The sequence below is a fragment of the Temnothorax americanus genome, unplaced genomic scaffold (genome assembly GCF_048541705.1).
Source record: "Temnothorax americanus isolate GAGA-0224 unplaced genomic scaffold, ASM4854170v1 Scaffold170, whole genome shotgun sequence".
In the NCBI taxonomy this organism is placed as follows: domain Eukaryota; kingdom Metazoa; phylum Arthropoda; class Insecta; order Hymenoptera; family Formicidae; genus Temnothorax; species Temnothorax americanus.
The window spans coordinates 60545-83558 of record NW_027509308.1 but is presented as its reverse complement, the minus strand read 5'-3'; the positions used below and the strand labels follow the sequence as shown (position 1 = coordinate 83558).

General features: G+C 36.8%; 2 protein-coding genes across 4 annotated transcripts; one reads left to right on the top strand and one right to left on the bottom strand.

The window, feature by feature from the left end:
* Nucleotides 1-3020: 3020 nt before the first annotated feature.
* Nucleotides 3021-5739, top strand: Mpc1 (mitochondrial pyruvate carrier). Its single transcript, XM_077403524.1, has 3 exons — nucleotides 3021-3187; nucleotides 3319-3419; nucleotides 3894-5739. Exons 1-3 carry the CDS (start codon nucleotides 3132-3134, stop codon nucleotides 4049-4051), a joined length of 315 nt encoding a protein of 104 aa, XP_077259650.1. The 5' UTR covers nucleotides 3021-3131; the 3' UTR covers nucleotides 4052-5739.
* On the bottom strand, nucleotides 5698-23014 carry LOC143895980 (uncharacterized). 3 transcript variants are annotated; one of them, XM_077403519.1, is made up of 12 exons: nucleotides 22887-23014; nucleotides 21969-22780; nucleotides 21687-21805; nucleotides 21326-21600; nucleotides 21076-21241; nucleotides 20823-21003; nucleotides 20388-20746; nucleotides 20043-20199; nucleotides 19697-19828; nucleotides 9775-9892; nucleotides 9437-9591; nucleotides 5698-9272 (listed from the first exon to the last, which is right to left on the bottom strand). In XM_077403519.1, the coding sequence occupies exons 2-12, from the start codon at nucleotides 22619-22621 to the stop codon at nucleotides 9167-9169; spliced, it is 2421 nt and encodes an 806-aa protein (XP_077259645.1). In that variant the 5' UTR covers nucleotides 22622-22780; nucleotides 22887-23014; the 3' UTR covers nucleotides 5698-9166. The 3 variants fall into 3 exon arrangements, 2 of the variants coding, with proteins under 2 accessions (XP_077259645.1, XP_077259646.1); XR_013256515.1 differs by lacking the exons at nucleotides 5698-9272; nucleotides 9437-9591; nucleotides 9775-9892 and adding exons at nucleotides 12109-12297; nucleotides 12380-12678; nucleotides 13058-14292; XM_077403520.1 differs by lacking the exons at nucleotides 5698-9272; nucleotides 9437-9591; nucleotides 9775-9892 and adding exons at nucleotides 12109-12297; nucleotides 12380-12400; nucleotides 12546-12678.

The following is a 23014-nucleotide window of genomic DNA, read 5'->3' as shown; positions in this document are numbered from 1 at the left end:
GCAAATTGAAACAAGAATGGAGCAATTTATCTGTGCACTGAGAATGTACAAATTCTAATGATTGATATCCCGCAAAATGCATAAAACAAATTAAAGAAAAATGACAATTTTAAAAATGGCGCTCTTGATTTCTGTCGCGCAGTCGCTAAATACTTTTGCGCATGCGCACAATTGCTTGATAACCTCCAAACTGCATAAAGCAATTATTTACGTTTTTCTTAATAAATACTGTAGATAATTAGTTTTTAAAGGTGGAGCAAATTGAAACAAGAATGGAGCAAATTGTTTGTGCCTTGAGAATGTACAAATTCTAATGATTGATATCCCGCAAAATGCATAAAACGATAATTTTTATTTTTTTCTTAATAAATACTGTAGATAATTAGTTTTTAAAGGTGGAGCAAATTGAAACAAGAATGGAGCAAATTGTCTGTGCCTTGAGAATGTACAAATTCCAATGATTGATACCCCGCAAAATGCATAAAACGATAATTTTTATTTTTTTCTTAATAAATACTGTAGATAATTAGTTTTTAAAGGTGGAGCAAATTGAAACAAGAATGGAGCAATTTGTCTGTGCCTTAAGAATGTACAAATTCTAATGATTGATATCTCGCAAACTGTATAAAAAGCAAATTAAAGAAAAATAAATAATTTAAAAAATGGCGCGCTCGATTTCTGTTGCGCAGGCGCTAAGTACTGCGCATGCGCACAATTTCTTGATAACCTCCGAACTGCATAAAGCAATTATTTACGTTTTTCTTAATAAATACTGTAGATAATTAGTTTGTAAAGGTGGAGCAAATTCAAACGAAAAGGGAGCAATTTTTCTGTACCTTGCGAATCTACAAATTCTAATGATTTTCGCTTATATTAACGTTTACATTGTTACTAACTTTATCATTTATTTATAAAAAAAGTAAAATGGAGCAAATTATGAAACATGCATATTATGAAGGAGCAAATTAAGCAGATTTTTTTCATGTATCGTAAGTTTCATTACTGTAGAGGTCGCTGGCTGGGAACTTGTGGGTATTTTTCAGGCCGTATTGCTAAAGCGGGGAGCACGCGGCAACGCCGCACAGACGCGGCAACGCCGCAGTCTTAGCATATGTCTTTCTACCGTGCGTCCGCGTGAGCAGTTCAATGGTGTGTGTGCGTAATTGCGTATTCACACATAAAACCAGAAGTTAGTTTCTCGACGTTGGCGACACTGAAACGAAGTTTCGTATTGTCACCGCGCGAGGTCTCCAACATCAATTCGGAGTTCGGCCGTGACTCCTGTCGACCCTTAAGGTTGATTTATAATAGCCGTAACCGTTGATTTAAGCTGTAATCTTTAAAAAATTGACTAATCACAGTCGAATGTGAGAAGAATAATCGACTGTGATTGGTCAATTTCTTAAAGATTACGGCTTAAATGAACGGTTACGGCTATTATAAACCAACCCTTAAAGCCATCGCACACAAATATAGCTTACTACTAGCATAAAGCGGGGAGTACACACTTCTGCATAACGCATAATGCGTAAGCATAAGAAATTTTTAATTGGTCTATTTTCTTATGCACATGTGTATGGACCAATCAATTTTTTTATGCTTACGCATTATGCGTTATGCAGAAGTGTGTGCTCCCCGTTTAAGCTAGCATAAGCATAAAGGTGCCATTACATGAAGCGCGGAAACGCGGAAACGCGGAAGCGCGGAACAGAATAGTAACTAGATTCCGCGTTTCCGCGAGTTGAGTCCCGCACGTTTGAACGGAAAAGCGGAATCCGCTATTATCGTGTATGTATGTATGTATGTACCCTGGCTTGCATAAGATACTTCATAATAACCATCAACATGTTTGGATCTATAATATTATACTGCCACTTTTATAAAATAATAAAGTAATCGAATTATGTAAAAGCTTTCTTTTTCAATGTGATTAGACAGCTCCGAAATTTGATGGAGTATACTGTATCCGCGTTGACAACGGATTTTGACGCGTTCGTTCCGCGAGTTTGTTTTTCTTTATATTACATGGAGCACAATTTGCGCGAAAAAACGGAACAGTATAGTGATAAATAGACATTTGTATTTATTTCTTAAAATTGTGTTCACTTAATTCATTGCAATTTTTATTAATATGCTTATCTTTTCAGCTTATCTATTAAATACAAGCATTTTAATCAATAAATATCGTTAAAAATTAATATTTTATAATTCTCCGTTCCGCTTTTCCACTCAAAATATGCTCCATGTAATATAAGGCATTCAAAACAGACGGAACGGATCGACGGAAATCTAGTAAATTTTGTCTTCCGCGCTTCCGCGCTCCATGTAGAGTGCGTTCCGTTTGGGCGCTCACGCGCTGTAAGCATCATTCTATCTTCGTTGCACATCGAATATCAAACGAAGATAGAGCGATGCTTACAGCGCGTGAGCGCCCAAACGGAACGCACTCGTAATGGCACCCTAATAGCTTAGCATAAGCATATAACATAAAATCGCTAACGACTAAACCAATGAGCATCCAGCATAAAATCGCCATATTGATTTACATAAGATGTTCATTGGTCCAGCGGTCTTAGGGCTATCACACACAAAATTGCATAGGCTGCATAAGAATAGCAAAAGATCGCTGGACCAATGAACTATGTAAATCGATATGGCGATTTTATGCTGGATGCTCATTGGTTTAGCGGTCTTATGCTACGCTTATGTAAAAGCTATGCATTTTAAGCTATATCCACACAAACTTGCATAAGCCCATAAACATAAAGCATAAGAGAATTGATTGGTCCATATGCATGTGCATAAAGAAATACACCAATCCATTTCTTTATGCATATGGTTATGCACCTATGCAAGTTTGTCTGGATAGACCTTTATGCTAGGGGTACAATGGGAGTCGCAAAGTCGTGAGTCGCAAGAATTGACCAATCACAGTCGATTATTCTCCTCAAATTTGATTGTGATTGGTCAATTCTTGCGACTCACGACTTTACAACTCGCATTGTAGACCTAGCATTAGAGTTTTCAAAGCCTGTTGCAGCCATAGATCGCATTCCAAGCGAAGTCCAAACCGTCGAATTTATTTACGTAAGCAATTTCTCGCTCTCGCTGTGAAAATACGAATATTCAAGATGAACCGTTTTATGAAAGTCCTCAAGAGCAAAGAAACTCGTGACTATTTTATGAGGCAAGTGATGATTATATAGTTTTCTACTAAACTATTACTACTTATGAAGGTCGTGTATATCTGATGCGTATGTACATACATGCATGATCATCAGATATTATATATACGAACGAGAATGTTTTTTTTTTCAGCACACACTTTTGGGGCCCTGTTGCTAATTGGGCGATACCGATAGCTGCCATCTCTGACATCCAAAGGGATCCCAAGTACATTAGTGGTAAAATGACCTTTGGTTAGTTCGATTATACACATCTTTATTATATACATTGCATTTTGTCTTGTCCACGAGTGTTTACGATTAGGTTGAATAATTCGGTTTACATCCTTCTTGTATTTATCTAATTTCTGCTAATGATTTTTGTTTGTTTTTGTACCTTTTGACCTAGCAAACATATGCTATTAAGTTGTTTTTTGTGTTGCATATAAAATTTACATTTTCTGCTAGTTTGCAACATTCATGATATCTATTTTGTATGTATGCTAGCTATAAGATTTAATCACGTGAAAACGCTTGGCAGTTGGTATTCTTATTATGTAATATTGTACGTTTTGTTTTTTATTTATGTTTGGAATAGATAATAAGGACTCACTGTGGATCTTGTTCCACAGTATTATTATTTATAAGAGTTGATGAGACTAGCTCTTGGAAATTCAGTAACTGTGTCTCATTTATTTGGTGTCCATTTTCAAGACTAATCTTTTTCAGCTTTATGCTTATATTCAGCAATGTTCATGAGATTTGCAATCAAAGTGCAGCCACGCAACATGCTTCTATTTGCCTGCCACTTTGTCAATGAAGGTGCACAAGTTACACAAGGTTGTAGATTTATTAAGCATCATTATCTTAGTAAGAAGGAACAGTAAGTCGAAAAATATATGTGATATTTACTTTGCCAAAGCTATAGGGTTTTATATTAATGTATATAAAGATCATGTAAAAATTATGTAAAGTTTATGCAAAATCAATATTTGTAAAATGTAAGTATATAAACAAGAATTATTCTTTGGTGAATAGTAAATGTGTTATCAACTTTTCTCTCCGTCAATTTTTAAATTTAAAAATAACGAGAAAAATTGCTTATTAATTCTCTTATCAAATTTTCTATGGTTGTTATTTTTAGAAAAAAAATTAAATATTTTAGAAATTACATTATAAGTTAAAGACTTATTAAAATAAATTATAGTTTAATGAAATCACATGATAGCATCGGTACGTATATTTACATAAAACATCTGCATTTCCAGCATTTCATATCTGTATTTCAAAAGACACTAAATATGTTAGATACAAAAAGCTATAACTATATTATCGAGTTTCGATATCGAGATTATTGATATTAAAAATAATCAGGCTCCTAGATGGTCACCGCGGCCATATTGGATTCTTAGTATCGAAGCAAGGAAAACACCCAACTTTGTTGTGCATGCCAGTTTCAAATAAAAAGACATTTCAATAAAACATCACTATAGATCGTTTCAGAACACTTCCGAAATTGACCGAAAACTACCCTTTTCCCTCGACAATAAACAAACAGCCATAAAACGAAGCCTAAACATACGGGAAAAATAGCCGTTTAACGACTATCGAAAGGAGGTGAAAACGTTTCTTCCGCATGCAAATCTTACTTTTCGGTCAATTTTACGACTTTCACGAATACGTTAGAGCACGTTAGAATACGTTAAACGTTAGAGCACAAGCACAGAGCAAATAATAAAGAAATAGCACGCACAACAAAATAGGTTGTCAACATGTCACAAAGGACAGAATTCTCCATTGGAGAGAGTTCTGGTTCTGATTTCTGCCGCGACGGTACGTCTCCACCGTCAACGCAGAGTTCTCGGCTGACCATCCAGGGCTGCGTTCCAAAATTCACTCCAGTTAACTAAAATGCTACAGTGTACGTGACGTAAACTATAGATTTTAGTTACCCAGAGTGAATTTTGGAACGCAACCCAGGAAAGGGGATCCTAAAGCCGTCTGTAATACCGGCTTTTTTTCTTAGCACTAATCTTTTAATTGGCTTTATAGAAATGCAAAATTCTTGTCTAGAATTAAAGTACGCATCAAAATTTAGGTCATGGTGGTCGAATTTATATCGAAAACGAGAAAAAATTAATATTTTTGTTAATTTTTGGTATACGTGACGACAATATTTGCTTTGTACAAAAATTCCACAATAAATATCCACAAAATTAGATCGGCATGACCTAGAGACAACATTTAAGAACAATATCGTGCAATTAGATCTAAGATTGAAAGCCTAAAAAAAAAGATTAGTTTAAATAAACTTTTATATGTGCAAAAGCACATTCAGGTTGACATTGCGTGTAGCGAGAGATGGCGCAACAATTGAAACAAGGACAGATGCCTCTCGTTAGACAAGGACAGATATAGATATGACATAGAAAAAACAGGATTAGAAATGTTGACATTACCGACGTCGAGGAAGTTCAGCCTTCACTTTAGGATCCCCTTAAGATATAATTCGCAAATATATTTTATAATTATATTGTATATATATATATATATATATATATATATATACACATAATATCTGTAATAAATACATTGTAAATAGTCTCGACTAAAAATATGGTATTCCATCTATTTCCAAGATTATATTTGTAAATAATCTAAAATACAGAAAGCACTAAAATGTATAAGTGGCTAACATTATATTGTGGTAGAATTTTAAAAATTATGTATAATTATAAAGGAAAAAAGGCCGGTAATCGAGCAGTTATTAGGTGTTAAATCATGTAATTAATTAATGTATACAAAAGGCGGCCGATTGTATATATTGTATATGCGGGTGTCGTACCGCACGGTATACCTGTTCCAGGTTCAAACCCTGGCTGGAGTAATATTTTTTCGCAATAAAAAAAAATTTAACCTATTGAATTTAGAAATTACATCAACTGACCAAAACCTATGGTCGAAATTAATAATGTCTCGATGATGATCTGAAAATGTGCTGTGTGAATCCGACAAACCAAGTTGGCTCACAGTTTTTCAATGTTTATATCGGTAAAGACGTTATATATTGCCAGTTACGGTCAATTTAAATTACTTTAATTGTTATTCTATTCACTGGCAAAATAAATTTATCATTCTGTTTATTTTTATATTTAGACGAGCGTGATTATTAATTTTAATTATGTATAATTACATTAAAACAATAAAAATATTTATTAGCAAAATCTTATGGACAATATTTTGTCTATAAATATTGTCTTTGGAATATATCTAATATAAAAATCGATGTTTGTATATATCTTTTTCATAATTATGTATATGTACATAAAAAAAGTATTAATCTATTCTTATGTAAGGTAAACAAAATATTAATAATATTAGTTTGCACAATGGTTAAAACTATCAGTTTGCTAACAGATCCTATCAGAATATTGCAGCAGATTAGTATCAGCTGAGTTTGCATTAAAGTTGTTTTACTAGTAAAGCCTACCAATATAATCTGACAACAGATTGCAGCCTGCTATCATATTCTATTAATAGATTTTATATTTTTGCTGGTATTCTGCTGACAAAATTGATAGCAAACATTTTGCGCTGTTTTTTATAAAGGCTATTTGGATTTCCATATTTTTGTTAAGCTATTTTATAATAAAAATATAAGCTTCTATAAAAGTTTCTTTTTTTTCAGATATTAATAGATATATATAATAAACATTTTATATTACAGGATATATATCTTGTAATTGTTACATAAATTGTTAAAGTGTTGACAATTGACAAATGATTATTACAAGGTTTCGGACGGCTTGCAATTCAGTTATAACTATCAGATCTCTAATGTCATTAAGGCTCCTGTTCACTCACTGTAGCCATCTTGGATTGATGACGTCAGAAGCGAGAAAATATATCATGAAAATTCTTGCAATTTACACTAAAATAAAAATGCTTTTTAACAAAATACCATCTGTAAACGATAAATAGATTTGTAAAACACACCGAAAATTCCCCTTTTATATGAGTAATCCACATTTGTCAAAGTGAATATTGTCTAATCAAGAACAAAAACAAGCCGTTTGACAGCTGTCGAATTGAAATAAGTATACACATATTAAATCACAATGAAGTGGATATCTTCGGTATATTTCAACACTATCACAATAATTCTGAATGTAAAAACACTGCACTAAAATGAAGAATAACGCTCTAAATCGCAAGGAAAACAAGCCAGAAAACAAGCCGTTTGACGACTATTGAAAGGAGTGGAAAATGTTCCTCCACATATGTATTCCTTGCAAATCTTACTTCTCGATCAATTTTACGAGTTTCACGAATACGTTAAACGTTATAGCATAAGTACAGAGCAAATAATAAAAAAAGAAATTAAACGCAACACAAAATAGGTTGTCAACATGTCACAAAAAACAGAATTCTCCATTGGAGAGTTCTTATTTCGTCGCCACCGTCAATGCAGAATTCTCGGCTCAGGGACCAGGAGCCTTAACATCACTAATTACAACTATGATTGGATGGACAAAAAAGTATGTTATTCTCATTTTCAACATTGCATGTTATTTAAAATTCAAACATTTTTACGCAAATACATTAAAATTTTTTGAGGCTTGAAAAATATACTATAGATCTAAAAGTATAACAAATTATTGTTTTACATTTGCGCATTGTTGCGCACTCATCATTATAAAAATCTTATTTAATAATTTGTTTCGTAATTCATTTGTATATGTATCTTTAGTAATACTAACTTAACTTACATTTATAATATGGACGGCTTGAAAAAGGTAGTTGCTGATATAGAAATTACAGTAAGTAAATATTTTGTCTTACAAAATACTAACAAGGAAACCAACCCACGGAAGTGTCCTTCTCCGATTTTGATGAGCTTTTAGGGCCGGTCTACAATGGGTGTTGTAAGTCGTAAATCGTAAGAATTGGCCAATCACAGTTCATTATTCTTCGACCGCAAGGAGAATAATAGACGGTGATTGGTCAATTCTTACGACTTACGACTTACAACACCCATTGTAGACCGGCCCTTAGACCTTTTAGTATGTGTTGTTCTCTAGATGAAAGAGACACGTATTTTTTTTATACGTGCCCATACGCATGTTTAGGGGGTAAAACACCTCTTTGAAAAAAATGGTTTTTTTTTCAGGCCAAATATCTCCAAAACTATAAAAATTGGAAAAACCTTTTTTAAACAAAAGCTAAATGGTTTGAAGAGCACTTTAGAATAATAACAAAATAAAAATTTCATTTTAATTTTTTAATTTTTTAAAGGGCTTGGCCAGTTTTTCTATGGCGGGATGCCCCCAGTGATATCGGGCTGATTTTCACATATAAAGTATGTACCTCATGACCCAACACTAAATTACCGTTCATACCAGCTTCTAGAACGTGGTTCACAGCATGTTTAAAAAAATATCGTTTTGAAAATTAAAATATTTTTTTTTGACACCCTATAGATGTCGGATTAAACCATACTTGTTTGAACCCTCCTAAGGTATCCTTCTATCCATATTTTTTTTCAAGATCCTAGCTTTTCTCGTTCCGGAGAAAAAAACTTATTGATTTTTTAATTTGACGTTATAACTCCGGAACCACGTTGTTCTAGAAGCTGGTACAAACAGTGTCGGGTCATGAGGTACTTTGTGTGAAAATCAGCCCGATATCGCTAGGAACATCCCGCCATAAGAAAACCGGCTAGGTCCTTTTTATTAATAAAAATTTTAATATTTTTTGTCATTGTTTTAAAGTACTCTTCAAATCATTCAACTTTTGTTTAAAAAAATTGATAGTTTTGGATATTCGGCGCGAAAAAAAAGCCGATTTTTTCAAAGGTATCACTCTTTAATCACGTGAATGAACATATAGACACGTATAAAAAAATACATGTCCCTTATTTTTATGTAGAGAATAACATACTAAAACTCATCAAAATCGAAGGGAGACACTCCCGTGGATTTCCTTGTGAGAATATTTTATATTCATCTTCTTTGCACTGGAAAGATTATCATCAGGACTGATAACAGTAGTACCCAACTGACTTGAATCGATGAAGCACCAGCCAATCGACATTTGAACATATCGTATCTAAAATAATAACATTTATAAATCATCAATATAAAAATAATAATAATATTGATAAAATTTATAAATTATAATGTTAGCAATTTTTAGTTGTTAATTTTAAGATAATTTTAATATAAAACAATTTTTGAACAATTACAAAGAAGAGAAGTATAAAAAATGAATACCTTGTTTCTTTGTCATTAACAACATTATTAAATTCAGCTTCCACTAATTGTCCGTCATAATATGTAATTAAATCCTCAAATGGATATTCAAAGCCTTGCTTGCATTCACATTTGTATCCACCTGTCTCAAATCCTCTTCCAAGAATAGGTACGCACTGTAGAAATTAAATATTAAAAATTTGTCATTAGTAAAACTATTAATACAAGTAAAATTAGACTAATTTAAAGAAAGTGTTTTAAAATTACAAAATATGAAAATAATCTTGCAATATTTAGAGTTTACATAAATAGATATTTCCGACATTATTATTCAATGCAATGGAATAATGCCGACTTACATATGATGTCTTTCTGTCACACTTGTGCGTATCCTTGAATGCGTTTGGTTGATAAAATTTATCATCGCATTGGTTTATATCTAGCTGAAGCATATCCATGGTAACAGCTACAACACCCCTGTAAGTGTCTTACTCTTAAATATGATCTTCCTTTTTATTATAAAACTGGTTTTGTGTCTCTACAGTGTTTCTCATATCAAATTTCTGACATGCGCGAACACAGGCGTACACATACACATATGTATATACACATACATATGCTGTACGCCCGCACGCACAGTATAACCAGTATGTTCACTCAACCCCTTTTTGTGGTTTGCGCCGATCCGTCTGTGCATCGCCATTATTTTAGGCGCAACCAATCAGAGGATTTTTATATGTGTGGTAGTGCAAAGTCGGTGTAACGTCACAAACGCTAAAGCTGAATGCACAATGACTACGTTTAAGCGGGGAGCACACACTTTTGCATAACGCATAATGCGTAAGCATAAGAAAATTGATTGGTCTATTTTCTTATGCACATGTGTATAGACCAATCAATTTTCGTATGCTTACGCATTATGCGTTATGCAGAAGTGTGTGCTCCCCGCTTTACACGGCCCGATTTACGCCAAAAGTTATAACATCGATGTTATAACTACTGACTTTGTAACGATGCACCCCCGAACATGCATCGTTCCGGCGCAAACACCTCGTCGAAGCCACCCCGCCGACCACCCGCGGGGTGAAGACCGGGCACGGTGTGCCCATATTTTTAATCGTTTTAACATAAAATGTTAGGAAGTCCGCGAACGGACTTAACGCGGCAACCGCCTCACCGCGCCGAGCGGTGCCGAAGGCGGCCGAACACCGCCGAACACCTATTAGAAGTTAGCCCCTCACTTTTAGAATTAACATATTTTCACGGTTGTGCTGAATTGTGCTAGGTTTGTGCTATATTGTGCTCGAATATTATAACCAAAAAAATAATAACAAAAAAAGTTATGATAAAAAAATTATATCCAAAAATGATTTTTTTATCGCAACTTTTTTTATTTTTTTTAAATAATATTTTAGCACAATGTTAGCACAACTTAGCACAACTCAGCACAATCAAAAAAATTGAAAAAAACAAAAAATAGGGGGCTAACTTAAAAACAATTTTTAAGTTAACCCCCCACTTTTTGTTTTTTTAAAAACAATTTTTAAGTTAACCTTCACTTTTCGTTTTTTTTTTTCAATTTTTTCGATTGTGCTGAGTTGTGCTAAGTTGTGCTAACATTGTGCTAAAATATTATTTTAAAAAAATAAAAAAAGACGATAAAAAAATCATTTTTGGATATAATTTATTTTTTTATCATAACTTTTTCTGTTATTTTTTTTAAATAATATTTTAGCACAATGTGTTAGCACAACTTAGCACAACTCAGCACAATCAAAAAAATTGAAAAAAACGAAAAATGGGGGGCTGACCTAAAAATTCGCTTTTTAAAATTTTCTTTCGCATTTTTCATATTATGGTTATAATATTCGAGCACAATATAGCACAAACCTAGCACAATTCAGCACAACCGTGAAAATATGTTAATTCTAAAAGTGGGGGGCTAACTTCTAATAGGTGCCGAACGCGATCGCAGCGTCGGGACGCCGTAACCACCGATCGTTCCGCCGCACCGTCTCGGCGCTTGCGATCGCCGTCGCTACCCCCACCACGCCGCGACGCCGCTGCGACACCGCCGCGACCACGGTCTTACATACAGGTCTGGAAACTCCACTGGAGGGGGTAGGTCGCTTATTGAAGCAACTTGTAATTCGCTTTGCCGCCACGAGGCACTGCGGGAAGGTAATGCCACTTAGTGTGAGACACTACCGTGTCTCTTGACTACTCATTAATATTGCATTTTTATAATACAAACTTCCAATTTAGAAAATGTAAAATGTAAAATAATTTATGTATTAATAATCTATAATGTTATAATATATTAATATATTAATAATTTATAATACTAGACATCACAAACGCGCGCTTCGCGCGCGCTATTTAGCTTTAATATTACACACAACTATCAAAATATGCTATAACAGCCGCTCACGAAGTTAGCGCAGCAACAGAATCAATCAGCATCGCGGAAAAGAGCCAACAAAGCAATTCGAGACTTTCGAGAAGACTTCGAGAGATGCGAGTATCGATTTAACATGCCTTTTTTTAGAAAGGATAATGATATATTAATGTATTTTAAATGTAAAATATGACTTTTGCAAAATGATAGTCTTGTTTGCAAGTGAGGGTAAGTAACGGCAATTGATTCTTTAATAAAATTGATTTCCTGTTTTTCAAATACTGTGGAAACTGCATAAAAGAAAATATACTTATTTTATTATTTTAAGGCAGTAAAAAAGTACTTTTATATAAAAGATGCTTTATTGGTTTGTCAATTTCAGTGTGCGGATCTGACGTTGGAGTCTTCATTATTGTATCAGCTTCTTCCATTGCTGTAAGCGGTTGTCCATCTTCCGAAATAAGCAATTGAATGCATGAGACATCTGTATACAAAAACGAAATATAAACTATATAATTAAATGACTATATATACTCATTAATTTGCTTTAGCCATGTAACACATACCTTGTACGTGAGGGGTGTCTATAATAGATATGCTCGAGATGTTGACTTGCCTTGGAGTATTCAGACTTTTACTTGATACATCAGCTGAATCCTTTTCTGTATGATGGTTACTGACTTCTATCGAAACGGGAGACTTAACAGGCGTAGCCCCATCACAATGTATGTACAGAGTTGATAACAGAGCTCACTAAATGTGAAGACGATTCGGCCAACGGGTCAACGGCTTCATTGTTTGTGGCATCGTGTAACAATTTTGTTGGTACAGCAAACTTACTAAGCTGCGGATACTTATATGGGGCCTGTAATATGAAAGAAAATGTGATATTATTTGCGCTTCACATATTAGTCATTGTTTCCAAATTTATGTTTACTCAGTAACTTTACAATTGAGCTGAACGTACGACTAGCATCGGAGCGCTCCGTTGTCAGACTGACTGTTACGCACGAGATCGATAGCTTTTCGGAGCATTGGGAATTTAGCAACCAATCGGTTCGCGAACAGTATTCCGCAGTATTTACGACGAATAAGCCGGGTCTAAGAATGTCACAGAGCGCTGCCAGAATATTAGGATCACGTGTACATTACCTCTCAGCTCACGTGTACTAATGTCGAATGTTTGTGTGAGAAATTCATAAGCGCATTCCGTAACAGTCATAAAATTTATATCATTAACAAACCTGTGCAATGACGCGACCGCTCCCATCTCGTTTGATCCATTCACGAATAATATGCTGGTCTTCGAAATGCTTGTCACATATAACGTGCGTTGGCTTCAGTTTGACGATCCCGGGAATAGCTGCTACCCATTGTCTTAATCGCTCGACATCTTTTGGCACGCGAAACACAGATCGATTAGATTTGTCGCCTCTATTGCCCGTTTTGCATGTCGGCACAGCACACGGCTTTGTCATCGCCAAATAATTGATCGGTCTCCTCCGCAAAGCTATAGTAAATCTCGCCGTTTCTGCCGAGATCGGCGTCCTCAGCGATTACTCTGAGTATGCTGCGATGCAAAGGCGTATCCTCTGTCACGGTGGTCTCGTACTCGATCGGATAGAACAGCGGATTGAGATCGTTCGTGTCGAGAATCGTCATCACCACCGCGGCGTCCGCCTCAAGCGCAATCACTCTGTTTCTACCGTTGCGTTTGCTCGAGGTGGCACGCACTTCGAGCACATATCGGTCTTTGCGTTCGCGATTTAGCACGTCGACGTTGCTGGTTCGAATCCGAATCAGGAGGAAGCAAAAATTACCGACCGTGAGCTCCTCCGCTTTAAAGAACTTTTTGCGATCGCCGCTTACTATGCAAAACTTTACGTCAACATCACTGTCTGGCGGACGCGAGCTTTATGCCGTTCCTCGGGCACAACGTACGTCTTGCCGATGGAATTCTCGGGAATGGAGACAATGCACTTTACGTAGCTACGACAATCACTACAGTCTGACTGTGACTGTGATAATCATAAAGCTTGATTTGTTGGTTATGTTTGTCGGCATTACTCATTCGTAACAACCCTCGTGGCGGTAAAACGAATTAAAAGTTGCCTCAATAAGCGACCTACCCCCACCACTGAAAATTGAACGAGTTTCCAAACCTGTATGTAAGACCGTGGCCGCGACGCGTATATAAGCCCGGCGTCGCTGGCACAGAGCGCGATTCCCGATCACCCGTCTTTCCGACAACACCGATCCTGAATTCCTGCACTAAGCCAGTCCGAACGTAAGGTAGAGCGCCTCCAGCATTCTCTATCTTCGCCGAGTGTGTCTCGGCTAACGACCAGCTTTTCGCAGTTATCCGAATCACCCGAAGCCGTCCAAATAAAAAGGTAGAGCGCCTCCGGCATGCTCTGTCTTCGCCGAGTGTGTCTTGGCAAAGGACCAGCTTCTCTCTATTATCCAAATCATCCGAAACCTGTCCAGACAAGAAGGTAAAGCGCCTCCGTCATTCTTTGTCTTCGCCGAGTGTGTCTCGGCCGACGACCCGCTTCAGCCGCGTTACCCACGCTTTGTGATCCATATCGCCGCCGCGCTTTGCGCCATTTTTCCGCGCTCCGGGCTACGCCGACCGGAAAACCGGCGCCGCCCGGACCGATACCTACCACCACGCGATCCGGTCCACGAGGCTAACGAAAAGCGCCGGCTCCGCCCCGCACATACCGCAAGTTGCCCCGCGCCACCCGCGGCCAAATCAACGACGCCTCACACGCACGCCCAACCGTCGGAAACCGCGCGGGCACACGCGAGCGAATCCAGCCAAAGCGGTACACGCGTATTGACCCATTGTAAATGTCGCGAGTGTATATTGTTAGAGAATAAACGTTACTATTTTCTGTTAACCGAGACACGCCTTCATTTCGCTAACCTCGCCACCCGTCTGCTTCTCCGCACCTCCTTCGAACCCAGGCCCGCCGCGAGCTAGATCCGCGCTTCGAAGCCAGGTTGTTTTAACTTAAATGCCGTGTAAACGCTTTTTTACTACGAAGTTACCACATTTATGTAATAATTTCGTCGTAAATCGAGCCGTGTAAACGTAGTCAATAAAAAACACAGGCAACAGGAACAGGCAATATTATAGGAACAGAATTTCCGACGCATTGGATTTCTATTCTCTGTTGTCTGTATCTGACCAATCACAGTGATTTGATTTTAGCTGTGATTGGTTAGGTAAAGGCAATAGAGAATAGAAATGGGTGCATCCCGATATAGAAGAAAATAGCGGAACGGAACAGTAACGGAAAAGAGATATGGTGGGGGGTTAACCAATCAGAGTAGTTTCGTTTCAATTCCGTTCCGTGTTATTAGTGAGTGGGTTCCCCATGGCACGGAGCTGTTAGGCCCGGTCTACAATGGATGTCGTAAGTCGGAGTCGTAAGAAATTGACCAATCACAATCTATTATTCTCCTTGCGGTCGAAGAATAATGAACTGTGATTGGTCAATTTCTTACGACTCCGACTTCCGACATTCATTGTAGACTGGGCCTTACGGAACGGAAAAGAAACGGAAAAATTTGTAACCTATCCTGTCGAAAGTTGGCGAATAAGTGCTTGGCAGTGGATCAATCGCTTTGCAACATATTTTTTGCAAATAAAGAGCAATATGTCGTCATTGATCGGTATTATATGTGAAAATAAAATATATATGTTAAAATGCTAATTATAACACGTATGTGATATATTTTATTAATTACCGGAAATTCAAATGTGGATATTGTGGCTGGATTGTTTGGTTCAATAAAAACGGACAAATTTCACAATTTTTGCTTAGCAAATTATACAGAATTAATAATGGATAAAGATAGAAATCGCTTTATAAATGGTGTATGTATATTTGTGTACAAAAAAAAAGACACACACACACACACACACAGGCAATATATAATATATTAAATATATTTAATAAACTATTATTTTTTTAATAAAATTGTCATTCAATTTAATTAAAATATTCTAACCATTGTACACAAATATACATACCATTTATAAAGAGATTTCGATCTTTATCCATTATTAATTCTGTATGATTTGCTAAGCAAGGATGATGTGAAGAAATTTGTCTGTTTTTATCGAACCAAACAATCCAATCACAATATCCACATTTGAATTTCTGGTAATTAATAAAATATATCACATACATGTTAATTATATAGCATTAACATATTAACATAGCATTTTAACATATATATTTTATTTTCACATATAATACCTACCAATGACGACATATGGCTGCGTTCCCACTATACGCGTCGCGTCGTTTGTCGTTAACCAATCTAAACATCCCGTCACAAGTAATGTAATAAAATGGGATGTTTTGCCATATTGCCATATTGCTCTTTATTTGCAAAAATATAAAGCAATCGATCCACTACCAAGAACTTATTCGCGAACTTTCGACAGGATAGGTTACAAATTTTTTCGTTTCTTTTCCGTTCCGTAACAGCTCCGTGCCATGGGGAACCCACTCACTATAACACGGAACGGAATTGAAACGGAACTACTCTGATTGGTTAACTCCCCACCATATCTCTTTTCCGTTATGCTAGGTCTACAATGCGAATCGTAAAGTCGCATTGTAGACCTAGCATTACTGTTCCGTTCTGCTATTTCTTCTCCACCCTAAGGGCTGGTCTACAATAGGTGTTGTAAATCGTGAGTCGTAAGAATTGACCAATCACAGTTTATTATTCTTCTTGCGGTCGAAGAATAATTAACTGTGATTGGCCAATTCTTACGACTTACGACCTACAACATCCATTGTAGACCAGGCATAACGCGTTGGAAATTCTGTTTCTGTTGCTTGTGTTTTTCATTATGTATCCAGCTTAAAGCCCCTTGCACAATGCTAAGCAATAGGCAATAGGAATAGGGAATAGAAATCAGAAATCATGTATAAATGCAGAACAAACAGTGACATAGGCAATAGACACAGAGTTTCCGTCATGTTGGAAATTCTGTGCCTATTGCCTGTTGCCAATCAATCATAGTATTCGAATTTTTTGGGTTGTAATTAACGATTTTTTGGTTACTTCCTATTCCTATTGTCTGTTGCCTAGAATTGTGCAAAGGGCTTTAGGCTGATATTTCATTTGTCATACGACAAACTTTGTCGGACATACCGATTAGCTATAGATGATAGAAGATAAAGGATTTCTAGAAACTCGAGTACTTCTCTGTCCTGCAGCCAATTAACATGGTTAAAAAATTTGTGGTACAATAGGGAGCAAAAATGAGTGGCGAGAAGGTAGAAATAATGCGCTCATCTACACCAAAAAAGGAACTCATTTCTGGGGGTCGATTCTGTATCTTGGGACTAAGGGCCGATATCACAGTCTCCGATTAACGTAATCCTCCGATTAAACTCACTCTTCGTCTCTTTTTAGGGGGACAGTTAGAAAGAGATGCAGAGTGAGTTTAATCGGAGGATCACGTTAATCGGAGATTGTGATATCGGCCCTAGGTAAAAATTACAAAAGTGAGAAAATTCACTGGAGAATCTACAGTTTCATTTGTCAAAATCTAGTAAATGTGTTCACTTTTGTAATTTTCACCTCGTTTCAAAATACGGTGACCGTCAATTTGGTCTCCGGAAAAAATTTCCCCGGAAATGAGCTCCCGGAAAAAATTTCCCCGTCCAAAGATTTTTCTGACAAAAATTTCCCCGGGAAAATCCCCCCAACCCCGAAAAAAACCGCCCCAATCAAAAATTTACACAAATGAATTGGGTTAAGTTAGTTTTTTTTGGAAGTGAAGCCCCCAGGGGGCGGAACCTATTGTCTCCACGCATACATTGTCCACGCAAAACGAGGTGCCACATGGGTTCACAACTTTCCAAGTGGATTTGCAATAAACGCCTTATGTTCAGCTATATTCTTGATATTTGTGAAATTATCTGTCGGCGAGATATTTAGTCGCGAGATACTTGTCGGTGAGATATTTTGACCAAGATATTTTGTCGAAGATATTTAGTCGGAGATTAATTGTTACGCAGCCGACATCACCGGACAAGATATCCTGGTTGGTTAATTGTTGGTTAAATATTTGGATGAGATATTTTCCGAGGGAGTTTTTCCGGGAAGATTTTTGGATGGGGAGATTTTTTCCGGGGGACGTTTTTCCCGGGGGATTCCTTCCTAGAGCCCAAAATACAGAATCGACCTACTCCCCATTGTACGACACATGAAATATCAGCATAAGGGCCGGTCTACAATGGGTGTTGTAAGTCGTATGTCGAGAAAATTGGCCAATCACAGTTCATTATTCTTCGACCGCAAGGAGAATAATGGACTGTGATTGGTCAATTCTTACGACTCACGACTTACAACACCCATTGTAGACCGGCCCTAAATAATTTTTGTATGTTTGAGGTGAAATATTGGAAAATCAGTATGACGCGCAGAGACGCTTGTATATTGGAGACAATTTTGGATAATTTTGATAAAATTATAACCCTGAAAATGGAGACTGTTTTAACCGTTGATACGCCGATGGTCCGCCCAAAATAATGACGGAAAATCGGAAACCAATAGATCAATGGTTCCGACAGAGAGTGAACATACTGGTTATACTGTGCTCGTACGTCCATACACATATGTACATACACATACATAGATACATACATATAAGCGCGCGCGCGCGCATGCACACACGCACGCGCGCACGTAAGCACACACAAACAAGGTGTTCTAAAATGGTACGGCCAAAAATTTAGAGAGATATTCCTCACACCAAAAGGATGAAAAAATGTTATATGAACACGGATGCAGAAACGCTTTTTTCACGAATTACGTTGAAAATACTGTTGACTGAATTACTTATTATAAGAAACGATTTAGGATTAATCATTGTGGACGACAATATATATATATATATATATATATATATATATATATATATATACAAGTTTCAACTTTTCAAACAGATGAATACTTTTAATTACTTATTATTTGGTTATATATATATACATATATATATATATATATGTAGGTCCAGAGGTATGTTCCGGAACTGTTTACGTTTTTTGAAATGTACAGTCCTGGAATATAACGCATATATATGTAATCAGATTCAAAAAACTGTCCCGAAAAATGCCGTAGGACATCAATTTTTTCCAGGACAGTCCTGGAAACTGCCAAATGTCCCGGAATATACCGATATCAAAAATAAAAGTCCCGGAACATACTTCCGGACCTACATATATATACATATATATATATATAACCAAATAATAAGTAATTAAAAGTATTCATCTGTTTAAAAAGTTGAAACTTGTTGGTCGGAATAGTTCCTACATTATCGGTAATGTGTCTTAAATACATCATTTGATTAATATCGTTGAAATAGTAATCTTTTTTATATTGAATAAAAATATACTCCAGATAATTGACAAAAAAAATTCAATGCAATCGTTTTTTTGTAGCATTACACAGAGAAAACTTTTAAATCGCTTATACAGATATAATTGGACCTTGATTTGCATTGATGTGTTCACCGAATAGGAAAATTTATTAAGATAATAAATTGATGTAAATCAGAGTCTAATTTATACAGCAAAAATTAAATGGAAAAACGCGAATTCTAAGACTTCTTTCTTCGAGAGGCACCCTTTCCCGTGACTTGACAGCCTTAGGGTTGGACAGATTTTATTTTTTCATCAATTACTACCATTTTAGGGGGCGGCAACAAAATCTATTTTTTACGACCATCCTAATGTGTGTGTGTGTGTGTGTGTGTGTGTGTGTGTGTGTGTGTGTGTATGCACGTACAGAGACGCGTTCCTTTTTCCTATCGCTTGTGATCGCACTCTGATGAGAACACTCACTTGAATTCCAGTTTCTCCTTTAAGCTGTCCCATCCGAAAAACGGGGATGCATAGGTAATTACCCACTTCTTCACCTTGCCGTTACAATCGAAGTACGGAGTTGTCCAGTGTCCATGGTCCAGATTTGCTGCCCTACACAGACGGCCCATTCGCCGTGTTCCCATACATTAGAATAAATCGTACTTTAGATATCGGATTCTTCCTCAAGCTTTCGGGAACGTAATCTTTTTATACTTTAATGCTTCACCGTACTTTATCATCGCTTCGGAGCATATCGATAAAATAGAATCATCATGCGAGTTTTGCACTAACAAATATATAACGCAATACGCGCATTCTTCCTTACCTGTAATAGTTTGGGTAATGCTCGAACTTCTTTAGGTGCTCTCCAGTTTCATTGAATCGAATCTTTATTTTCATATAATACTTCTCCAGTTGATCAAAATTCGTTGCCCAACGTTGCTTTAATACTTGGAAGTAACTCTTCTTTGTATATACTTCATCTGTAATTATAAATTGTATTAGAGCGAACTGGCAAACGCAATAAAAAATCTAAATTAATGTTTAAAAATTTGTACGATTATGAATGACTTACTAATAGAATATATCTAGATCTATTAAAAGAAGTTGTGAGTGAAAATATACATTTCAATTCCAAGTTATATTTCCGCTTGTTACATAACTAATTTACCTGTGCCATTGAGTCTAGCTAAATCTTCAAGTTTAAAGTTGCGTGTATTTAACTGCGTCTTGTAAGCATAAGGGGCAAAGAATGTTCTGTTGGTAAATTTATTACGATCCCAAAAAGTGCCAGCTGACCATATCTTTGTATCGCCGAGCACCAAAGCCAGGGTCTCCCCCATCATTTGATCTTCCGTGAGCGGTCTGTCGGCTACTCTCTTGCCCGAGTAAACTTCCAAGGGATCTGATACTTGTAGGAACGCACTGATGAAGTTTGCCAGTCTAGTCGCCATTTTCGCTTCGTTCTCGAAAAACTCTTCCGCACCGAAGCTAATGTCTCCGCGTAACATTAAGTCTTGTGGCGCATAACTGATAATACAATTTGGAAATTGCTTAAATTCGAATATATCAATAACAGGAAGTGTACAATTGTAATAGAACGTACTTCTTGCAAGTTTCCGAATTCATACCAAGAATGAATTTGAGAGCTTGGTCAATGTTCAGCTTTGTATCGTGAAGTGCAGTTGAACCGGTTGAATAATTTCTATAATGATGGAACTGCTCGAGATACTTTTCTCTGAGATATGAGTTTGCTTTTTTCCATTGCACTGGCATTTTATGAACCCCTGCAGAATCAAATCTTTGTTAAAGAGGCTCTGCGCTAGGCGATACCGCAATCAAGAAAAAAAAATACATACAGCCGATCCGCAAGCAATCGAAACCATTATAGTATTGTTCTTGCGTGGCTCTCTCCACTATTTCACCAAGATAAGGTCGTCGTACGACGGTCGGTAATCTGAAACCTGGTCTACATCTACATTGATATCCACCTCTTCTGAAACCCCAACCATGTATCGGTTCGCACTGTAGATCAGACACGTGCGCGTATATTAGTTAATTATCAGTTAATAAACGTAACTTGATAGAATTTTAAACATATACATATACCTCTGTAGTATCAGTCTTGCATCTTGCAGTATTAGCGAATCTATTAGGACCAAGGTTCCCTTTACCTTTGGGACATTGATTTATATCTATTCTTTCAAAGTCCATTTCCATTACCGAAACGGCAGTATATGTTGGATATTCGATATGCCTGAAGCCAGTGTGTCGTGGATAGATATCTGCTATAGGTGATACCGCAGCTACGAGCCATCGATTTGATCGGCCACAATCGAAATATGGTCTAGTCCATTGCACAGGTCCAGGATACTCATCGGCACCTGCGTGATAAAATCGTGATAAAAAATAAATACAAGCACATTTTAGGATAGTTTTTATAGTTTCTATAGCTTTCACAGTTCATTACCACGTGGACCATGAAAGGTAAATGTTTCATTTGTATTGTTGGCATAGCGAATTTCAACTTGATATGTCGTTTTAGTGTCGTGTCTTTCCTTTACGATATCTGGTAACCATTTTTTGTACCTGTAAGTAAATAAATTCATAGAATAAATAAAAATGTATGATTTTGTGTCAATCAATCGACAAAATTTATTTCAGATATAAAAATTTGTAAAACGTTATACATGAAATTTATTTTGTTAGATGCCATAGTTTTCATCAATCGTTAATTATAGTTTTCCCATACCATTCATTTATACGATAAAAGTCAGTAGTATAATCGTCGCTGAGCCTGTTACTGGGAAACGCCCCTAAATCCTGCACAGTAAATGTGTTTCTGGTAGATATTCTCTCTAGGTGTATAGGATCATTGAAATCATCTGCCCTGAAGGTCCGTGGCGCAAATCTGGGAAAGGTCTTATTGAAGAACCCCCTGTAGGATGGCGAGTAAGACATATTGGGCGCGAAATAGATGGCCGAGGCATTAATATATGGGTTGGAGGAAACGTCTGCCACTGTGGACAAGAAGTAATACATCATGCCTGGATCATAGGTATCATTGATTGCTGGTCGGATGAAGCGCGACTGCAGAATGTAACTCCAGAAGAAGCTCCTACTGAGCGCCATGTTATGAAGATGCAGCAAAGCTGTACGATTCGGGAACACTGGATTGATATTGATATCTTTTATGTCAGGCAAATGCGACACTGCGTCTTCTGGCAGGTACAGGTCGCCGAGGTGCTGTATCAGGCAGTTGTCATCGTTTACCTTGTCCATCCGCATGCGGATCTCGTCAAAGGAGTCGCGGGTCTGCCACTCATACTGACCGACAACGCCCAACAGACAGTAGAACCAGCAGGCAATAACGATCGGCGTCATCGCTTGGCAAGTGGTAGGCATCTCCAACAAATACGAATTTTCTTTTTTTCTTGCTTAAACCAATTCGCGTTACGATATCGCCGTTAAAGGCACATTTTGAACACTTTAATGTGCGCCATGTATTCTTGCCTTCCTTCTCTCACCGTGTTTCTTCCGGGTACTCGTCCGTGTAAAAAAAATCTGCGTTACAATATTTCTTTTTACAGATTAGAAAAGTTGCTTACTATATACACGCGAAGTTTAATATATTGATTTGTTGGTAGAATTGATTTTCGAATCTTCTTACCTCGTGCGGATCCTTCAATCGCATCGAACGAACTTTCGAAGTAAAGAGTAAACACGCCCAGTCGAGCGGGTGTGCCGGGTGCGCGTCTCAAGCTGATATTTCATGTATGTATATCTTATGAGAAATTT

Excerpts from the sequence above, each read along its gene's own strand:
- LOC143895980 (XM_077403519.1), bottom strand. The coding sequence starts at position 22,621 with ATGCCTACCACTTGCCAAGCGATGACGCCGATCGTTATTGCCTGCTGG. Across the intron at positions 20,200-20,387 it reads AGCTAGACTCAATGGCACAG|ATGAAGTATATACAAAGAAG; the intron begins GTAAATTAGTTA and ends TTATAATTACAG. Across the intron at positions 9,893-19,696 it reads AAGGAGAAACTGGAATTCAA|GGGTGTTGTAGCTGTTACCA; the intron begins GTGAGTGTTCTC and ends AGACACTTACAG.
- Mpc1 (XM_077403524.1), top strand. The coding sequence starts at position 3,132 with ATGAACCGTTTTATGAAAGTCCTCAAGAGCAAAGAAACTCGTGACTAT. Across the intron at positions 3,188-3,318 it reads ACTCGTGACTATTTTATGAG|CACACACTTTTGGGGCCCTG; the intron begins GCAAGTGATGAT and ends TTTTTTTTTCAG. Across the intron at positions 3,420-3,893 it reads TAGTGGTAAAATGACCTTTG|CTTTATGCTTATATTCAGCA; the intron begins GTTAGTTCGATT and ends AATCTTTTTCAG.